Genomic DNA, 9,520 nt, shown 5'->3' with positions numbered 1-9,520 from the left:
CCTTGTTTCCATACTACATGTGATTCCCAATATCCAGTGGTGAACTCTCTTATGTGTGGCATCTCGAGGGTGTAGTCCTAGGATGTGTCTATGTTGTCCCGCTTTTTGGATTGAATAATACAAGAGTATACCTTGAGCTCACATATCGTGTTACCTTTTTGTGCCGTGTTGAGTGTGTAACAAGTGCAGGTGCATCACACCCCCCCCCCCCCCTCTTGCTCTATTTTGAAAAAAAAAGTACTATTTTAGCTACTCATTTCAATGATTTTGTAGGGTCAAAGAGTTGCTTTATTTTATTTGACAATGCTTAGTATGAGCATAACTTCAATAACAAGGAAAACTTTTATTGAATTTAGAGGAGGTAAAGGAGTGAGTGTCCTTCTTCAAAGGACATTAAAGAAGTTGGTTAAGTCAAAATATTGTGAAGTCACAATTGTATGTTGCATCCATGGTGACAATGTCCAAGTGATGTGTGGGTTCTTTGCAACAAATAGTGACTCAAGGCCAAGAGAATGCTTGGGAATGTTAGCCTTCCCTCGACAAATTGTTGGTTCTATCCAATGTCTCTTAGTTAGGAGATCCTTGTACCTAGCTTGTACCTAAAACACCAATATTCTTAAGGAGCTTCTTTAGATAGAGAGGTTTTCTATGGGTGCAATTTTCATGAATATTCTACAATGAAGGAATAATGAACATCTATTGCATGTTCTAGATGCCCCAAAGTAAATGCTAGAGGGATTAAATATGTGTGGAACATTGTAGATAAAAATATTGTGCCATTTTTGAGAGATGATTGAGTATAGGCGATCTAATAGATGAAAAAGTGGAAAATCTTTAAGAAATTAGGAAAGAAAATCCAACAAAATTATATGTTCAATACATAATAATAGTACATTAATGGTTTGTAGAGGAAATACCAACTTATAAGGGTGTCATAGTATACTACTAATTGGCCATTAATGGCTACACTTTCTCGATTACCAATGAGTGAGTGTAAGCATTATTCATACATACATATTACAATTGCTAGACAAGTTGCTACATGAGGCGAGGCTTACTTGATTGACTTGAGCAAAGCACACCGGTCATCAACTGAAACTTGCCAACCTGTGGTAATGACCTATATTGACCGTTGTTAGTTATTATGTAGCATTGATCAATATTGAAGGCTATAATTATGATGCTAGGTTGAAATTCTGCAGTTATGTATAGGGAGTGATAACCCAAGGAAATAGTACTTATAAGTGTGGTTATTACGGCTAATTAGTGAGCTGGAATCGTTTTGAGGGTCGTTATTAGTAAGTATAGTTATAATGGCTAATCAGTGAGCTGGAATGCTTTGAGGATGACGGTTTCGCATGTGATGCCGGGACCAAAGCTGAGCAATACCCCCCAGTCGCAGCCCTCGCCGGTGGTGCGCCTGCGATGCTGGACGGACCTCTTCCTCATCTCATCCATGATGAATAGCACGGATGCGCTCGACATGTTGCCATACTCCGAGAGCACGAGCCGGCTGGCTGCCAACTTCTCTCCTTTGAGCTGCAGCCGCTCCTCGACCGCATCTAAGATCGCCCGTCCCCCCGGATGCACCACCCAGAACATGTCATTGCAGCTGGATGGGATTGCAACGGTAGGCGCAACGGTATCATCGCCGCCAGCTAGATGGGATTGCAACGGTGCAACCGGGATTGCAACGCTAGCGGCGGTATTATCGCCATCGGCTCCCGCTGCGTCGTCGACGACGTAATTAGGATAAAAGAAGCCCTCAAATGCGTCTCGCAGCAGCTCCCCCACGTTGCTAGAGACGATGCGGGGCAGGTCCCGCGATGGATTGAACACGCCCCCGACCTCTCCCAGGTGGCCGTCGACGGCCTTGTCGCTGTCAGGCAAGATGCGGGACCCCACCCAACGTATCTCGTACAATGGGAGCTCGACCGTTGGGATGGGGTCGGAGCCCACTATCAGGGCTGCCGCGCCGTCTCCGAAGAGGGCCTGCCCCACGAGGTTGGCCACGTGGGCTTCGCTGGGGCCTCTGAAATCCATCGCCTGCAACGTCTCGCTGCACACGACCAAGATTCTGGCTCCCTTGTTATTCTCGGCCACGTCCTTGGCCACCCTCAGGGCTGTCCCTCCGGCATAGCATCCCAAATTGTACATCATGTGCCTCTTCACGGATGGGCGGAGCCCTAGGAGCTTGATGAGCTCCCAGTCTGCTCCCGGCATGCCCACCCCGGAGGCGCTGCAGAAGACCAGGTGGGTGATCTTGGACTTGGGCTGGCCCCACTCCTTCAGCGCCTTCTCTGCCGCCTCCTTCCCCAGCTTGGGCACCTCCATCACCGCTATCTCTTGCCTCACATCCAGGGATCTCTCCATATACGCACATATGCTTGGGTTCGCCTTCAAGCTCTCCTCGCTCAACACCATGTGCCTCTTCTCGATCCCGGACTTCCCACCTGCATAATATTGATTAAGCGGATTGTGCACGCACCATCAATATTAACATCACTATATATGAAATGTGAGCTATAATTTATCAGCATATACACGCAACGCATATACAAGCCGCTGTGATGGGTAGCCCAATATTCCAATATTAATATTGACGAAGTACAAGTGCAGATATAGAATATTAGCAGCACTTGAGTGCACAAGATTGGTAATTATCAGCAGTTGATTGCGATATTGTACCGTTTTTACTGATTGCCTAATGTTTGATCCACCACGACACAGATCAGTGTATGCGAAACACTCTCAATGTTATCATATTATTAAGTAGCTGCGAGTGTCATGATCAGTGATCAGCTGTGGCTTACAGATGCGCTGGAATTTGCGCTTGAGGTCGGTCATATGATTGCTGTTGGTAACATTGAAGTAGAAATTTGGGTATTCGTGCTGGTAGAAAACGTTCGGTGGGTTGGCAGTGCCGATCGCAAGGACGGTAGCGGGACCATCAGGTCGCTCAACCATCTTCGGGCCGGCGAAAGACTTAATCACGAAATTCTTAGACTCACATACGAGGTTAGTCATAAGGATTAAGGACTATAGAGAGAGAGAGAAAGAGAGAGGCGCTGTGCTATATGTGTGTACTGCAAGCGTCAAGACTGTTCGGCTCGAATGTGATCAGCTGATAGAGTGGCTTCTTTATAGCCTTTCATGCACGCCTCTTCAGAACTACTTCGAGCTCAACTTGGTAAGTTGGTAGTAGACCCGGTTTATGCTAGGCCTTAATCATCACATAAAATGCTTTGAAAGCTGAAGGCTTTGAACTTTGTACTTCAAATTGAATCCGACTGTTCACGAAAACCAACTTTAACCAAGGTTTAATGTAAAGTGATTGTAAAAATTAAAAAAACACCTTCAAATTTTAAAGAAGAAGGTTTAAACCTTGGAACTTTTAGTTATAAAAATGGCAAATACATGTTCAAAAATCTCCACAAAATCGTAAGTAAGAGGTCTTTATATATGCTATCAAAACTGTGAACACTAAAACTGATTTGTCTCCTTTAAGCTTTTTCAAGTGCATTAAACTTTGACTCTTTCTAAACATTGATGCTAATTATGGTCAACTTTTACTAATTATCCCTTTGGTGGATGGATATAGAATCTCTTATTCTAGTGTGTGGTTCAAAGTTGACATTTAATGCTCAAATACAATTTAAAAAAAACACCTCAAATCTAAAGGAAAATGTCTTATTTATGCCCTTAATATTTTGCTTTGACTTTATGGCCTCTATCCAACCAATCATCACTTCATGTGTCTTATATGTTCGGTTTGCTTTTGGTCTCGAGGAAGTTACTATATATGTATTATCTACATCACGTGCGTTCAAGGCCTATTTATAAATATCCTTTTATGTGACTTTTTAAAATTAAAATATAATCATTTTCTAGTTGATCTATAAATAATCCCTTTATATTGTACCCTTTTGTATGTAAAAAATGTATAAAGATGGAATTTTAAAAACACACATATATTCATGAGTAACTTCCTTGAGCTTTTGGTTGGGAGGTTTGGTTGGATAAGTTATTGTGGTTAAGTGAGAATATGTTTACCCATTTCTTTCTATAAGATTCAATTTCTTTACAATAGGATTGTATTCTCCCTTGTTTAAGTGAAAGACATTATACATTTTAGTTAACCATGTTGAACAATTACACATATTCAAGTAGTGAATCCTTTTCAAAGTGATGCAAAAGAAACTTTATTGTTCCAAATATTCAAGACTTTAGGATATCAAATGAGGAAGGACAACTAATATTAAGGTAAACTATTTAATGTCAAGGATAAAATCTCATAACTACAATCTATTTCTTCAAAGTATCGTCCTAAATTTGTAACTTATAGGTTATGACCCTCGATGTCATCAAGGATGCAAGATTAAGGTAAACTATCTAATATCAAGGATAAAATCTCATAACTGCGATACATTTCTTCAAAGTATCATCCTAAATTTGTAACTTATAGGTTGTGACCCTCAATGTCATCAAGGATGCAAGATTTCTTCGCATATAATGTGACATAAATATGATCTTCCTTCTTTTCTACTTCAACAACATCCAACGTTGTATCCTTTCATAGGGCAAACATGACACTTGGATATTAATATGAAGTTTTATTATCTAGAAGTTGATCAAATATTATATATGCAACATTATAGGTTATCAACTCTCAAACAAGAAACTTGTTTGTTTTTTAGTTGAAGGCTTCAACATTTGCACACGCTTTCAAGGAGCTTGAGTGAAAAAATCACTTCTTCATTGAAGTTAGCACCAAATGAAGAGTTTCTGTTAGCTCAATATTTGTTGAACACTCCTATTATTTCAAGAATTGCATAGAAGTTTGAACACTTTTGAATGCTATATTAATGAGTAAACTATAGATACATTTAACCGTTGCATTCCTTAGAAGGTCTCTACCCTTTTCAAGATAGCCCTTCGAATGGCGCAATAGGAATGCCAAACTAAAGTCTCATGACCCTTCAAATAGTTAAGCAGCATGGCACATATTGTAAGATATTGTTTTTCCAATAGGATGGATACCTTCTATTTTTTGGATGAGAATATAACTTGAACAATTTATTTGTAACATCTTCTTGTTTTAACTTTCTATCTTCCATATTGTTCTTTAACAACATTGTAGCACTTTGTTCTAGCGATCACATTGTGGCCCTACAAGATTGAGAGCACTCAATTGCCGCACTTGGCTCATAGTGGGTAAGAGACAAGGGAGAGCTGGGCTCTGCCCCTCTAGTCATAAGCAAAATCTCATCTTTGTTCCCCTAAAACGGTGCATAATAGCAAGTTTAAGAATGAACCCTATGTAAAGCGTTCAACTATTGTTTTAATATCTCCTTAAATGAGGGAAGCACCCCACTTATCGAGTCCACCTAGCCATTGATAATTTTCGATCAAGCAAGTTGATCATCCGCTAAATTTGATTTACATTTGGGATTTCTTTAGTTTTCTAAATAAAGTATGCTAACACACTGAAATAAAGTATGCTAACACACTATTCGATGACATATACAAGTAGCTTCTTTCATTATTGTTTAATACTGAGTTTATTTCACATCCTTGTTAGGTGCAACATGAATACAACGAAGATATTCCTTTCAAAACATTTTATTTATTATTTAATAATCATTACATTGAATTTTCTCATAGAGCTAGATACAAAATCCACTCTCTTTAGAGCAATAAACCAACCCCTATAAATTTTTTGGATCCTAATGCTCACCACATCATATACGTACAAATTTCTTTTCCATTTTAGGGCCAATTGCATGATTACCCCTTTCCAATCAAAGCCCCCTAGTTATATATTGCCATAGGAGGGAACCTTCCATAGTACTGGACATTCCTGCCTAGATGCTCATATGTGGATAAAAGTTAGCTCAAATCGAGATGAAGTAGTTGCCCTTGGAGGAGGTACAATTTGTAGCTACTCATGTCATAGTGCTGCTTATAATCATGTTGCCCATGTTCATTAGCTACATGCAAATCATAGTATGTACCATCAACACATACATGTTGGCCATAAGCATAATCATCATATATATGCTCACCATAAGATTAATCATTTGATGCATGTCCATGAAAATACTCATTCTATTAGTATTACTCATCATGTTGCTGATAATACTTGTGGTTATGACAATCTAGCTTGGTAGAAGTCTTGCACTATTCTTTATATCCGTCCTTGTAAGAGAAATAAACTAATCAATTAAAGATTCAAGTTTATCAATATTGGATTGATCCATAATAACTACATTCATTTGGGATGCCATGTGTGGTGCTACCCTATCATCTAGAGTGTAGTCCTGCAATACCTACTATCACTAAATCAGCCATAACTTTTGCTAGAGATCTCTAATTGATAGAATTTTTCATTTAGTTGAAGCTTACTTCATCCTCTTACACTTAACCCCTCAATTTGGATTAGGATAAGACAAGTTATAATTGCCCAAAGTTGGTTGATAGAAACTCTCTAGGACTTGTTCTTGTCTGAATGAACTTGTGAGAACCCTCCTGTGTTGTGATTGAAATGATACTTCACATGTATGTGTTTTTTCTTTGCATGAAAGGAAGAGTTCCATGCTAACATGATAGCACTCTAACTATCACAGTGGAGGACATGAACCTCAATAATCCCAAGCTCAGTAACCAAATGTGATAGCCATAAGGCCTCTTTGCATGCCTCAGTGGCAGCCACCAACTCTGCCTCTGTAGTAGGTAGTGCAACACACTTTTACAGCCTAGATATCCAGAAGACAGATCCCCCTATGAAGTTAAACACATACCTTGTAGTGGACTTCCTACAGTTCGCATGTCCAACATAGTCGGCGTCTGTAAAGCCAACGATAGATGCCTTCTTCTTACCAAAGCAGATGCACAAATCCTTTATGCCCTTGAGATATCTCATAATACCTTTCAGTTCTTCCCAATGCTTCTTGCCAGGGTTTGCCATGTACTTGCTAACCACTCCTACTACAAACGCAATGTCAAGACGTGTAGCAACCATAGCATACATCAAACTGCCAACGGTTGAAGCATACAGAATCTTGGCCATTTCAGCCTTCTCATCATTAGATGTAGGGCTATCCTCTCCACTAAGTTTCACATATGGAGGCAATGGAACTTCAATTGCTTTCCACCCCTCCATATCGAAACGCTGCAAAATCTTGGATACATACTCCTATTGAGATAGATAGAGCAACCCCTTCAATCTATCTCTGAGTATCCACATCCTAAGAATGTGACTGACATCACCAAGATCCTTCATGTAAAATCTGCCATGAAGACTTCGCTTCAATGAATCCAAGGCATGAGCTATATCCCTGCCAGCAATTAGCATGTCATCAACATACAGAAGAAGATAGTTAGGCTGCCATATGCTTTCTTCTTGGTGTACAGGCAGTGATCAACTTGACTGCCTTGGGATTGCATGAAAGTATCAAACTTATGATACCATTCCCTCGGTGCGTGTTTCAGTCCATATAGACTCCATTCGAGCTTACAGACCATCTTCTCTTTACCCTTAGCCACAAAACCTTCAAGCTAATGCATATATGTGTCTTCATGCAGATCACCATGTAAAAATGTCGTCTTTAAATCCATTTGTATGAGCTCCATATCCTTAGCTGCAACCAAGTCCAATATGGTTCTCAGAGTAGCCACCTTGACTATAGGAGAGAAGATCTCATCAAAGTCAATTCCATGTCCCTACTTGTAACCCTTTGCAACCAACCTTGCTTTGTACTTTGGCGATGAATCAGAAGTTCTTGTTGTCCAGCATTCTAGTCATTGCTTCCTTGAAGCATGGCAATTCACCACAACCTATCAACATGGCATAATTTGCACCATACTGCGCACCAGGAATAAACCTATTTGGCTGCCTTGAAGGTCAAGTTGACCTACGCAGCAAAGGTTCTGCATTTGCTGGCTATTCTCCTGCAAATCTGCATTTACAGGTTGTTGTGCTGAAATTCCAACATGCTTTCGTGATAATTCAGGTTGTTCTACCTGCATCTTTTCAAGCTGAAACTGTGATGTATCATGGATAACACCTTGTTGGTCATTTTGAGCACCATTTTCTGCATTTTCAGGAGTATTTACAATAGGTATAGGTTGTTGTCCATTGGGCATAAAGTGCTATCCAAGAGGTACATCCTCCTTGAAAAAAACCCTTCTGACCTCCTCACTCTTTATGGGATGCTTATGCATGCGATCTTCACGAAACATGGCATCATTGCTACGTACTATCTTTTTGTTTTTAGGATCCCATAGTCTGTACCCAATCTCACCCTCATCGTCGTATCCTAGGAATATGCATTTACACGACTTTGGTTCCAATTTGCTACACTCCTCTTTCCTTATGTGCACAAAATCCTCGTAGCCAGAAACTCACAAATGAGCATATGAAGGTGGCTTCCCGACCACTCTTCTTGAGGGACTCTCCCCCCCAAAGACATGTTCAGTGACCTATTAATCAGATGAACGACTGTCATAACAGCCTTTGCCCAAAAGCCATAGGGTAATGCAGCATGAGAAGCATTGTATATGGACCTTGTCCTATATGGTTCGATTCATGTGCTCTGCAACTCCATTCTGGGGTGGATTATGAGGTGCAGTGGGCTCCCTCTTTATTTTCTTACTGTAACAAAATGCTTGAAAGGCCTTGGACACGTAATCCCCACCATTTTCAGAGCAAAGACACTTAAGTGTTTTATCAATCTGATTCTCTACCAATGCCAAGAATTTTTGAAACCTGTCAAGCACTTCTTCCTTGCTACGAATAGGATAAACCCATACCTTCCATGTAGCATCATCGACAAATGTGACAAAGTATTTCTTTCCTCCTAGAGATAACCATGGCATCTAGCATATATCAAAATGTACTAACTCTAGAGGCAAATATTTCAGTGAAAGAGACTTTTTATAAGATATATGTGCATGCTTACCATAAACACAATGATCAGAGGGCTCAAAATCAACATAATGAAGACAAGGCAAGTAGCTCGAACGAGAAAGTACTTTCATTCCTGTTTGACTCATGTGTCCCAACTGGCCATGCCACAAGGAAACACTTGGCTACTTGATCACAACAATAACATAGTCGCGCACACTAGATACATGGAGAGGATACAAAGTATCGCTCTTTGAGCCTTTAGCAATAACGCTAGATCCTCTGTAGATCTTCCATTTTCCATTGCCAAAGGTGGTATGAAATCCATCGTCATCTAGCTATCCAATATTAATCAAGCTCTTCTTGAGCTGTGGTACATACCTTACACTCTGAAGAGTAAAGACAGATCCATGCTAAAACTACAGCTATGCACTACAAATGCATGCAATGTCATATGCATAATTGTCCCAAAGATGGACAACACCATGTTGACCTCCTGTATAGTCTATAAACCACTCATGGTGAGGGGTGACATGAAAAGAGGCACTTGAGTCCAAAATCCAAGTGCACATGTCATCATCTGTATCGGCTACCAAAGCATGTGCACTGAAACAT

At 40.2% G+C, this 9,520-nt stretch overlaps 1 protein-coding gene across 1 annotated transcript; it reads right to left on the bottom strand.

The window, feature by feature from the left end:
- Positions 1–1,317: 1,317 nt before the first annotated feature.
- LOC148041258 (chalcone synthase-like) lies at positions 1,318–3,080 on the bottom strand. Its single transcript, XM_087687816.1, has 3 exons — positions 2,814–3,080; positions 1,725–2,453; positions 1,318–1,613 (listed from the first exon to the last, which is right to left on the bottom strand). The coding sequence occupies exons 1-3, from the start codon at positions 3,025–3,027 to the stop codon at positions 1,318–1,320; spliced, it is 1,239 nt and encodes a 412-aa protein (XP_087543942.1). The 5' UTR covers positions 3,028–3,080.
- Between the last annotated feature and the right edge of the window lie 6,440 nt (positions 3,081–9,520).

This window comes from Lygodium microphyllum, chromosome 1 (assembly GCF_053477565.2).
Source record: "Lygodium microphyllum isolate KBCC chromosome 1, Lygodium_microphyllum_v1.1.10, whole genome shotgun sequence".
Classification (NCBI taxonomy): Eukaryota; Viridiplantae; Streptophyta; class Polypodiopsida; order Schizaeales; family Lygodiaceae; genus Lygodium; species Lygodium microphyllum.
Note: the sequence above shows the minus strand (reverse complement) of the source record. Positions and strands in the feature narration are given on the sequence as shown.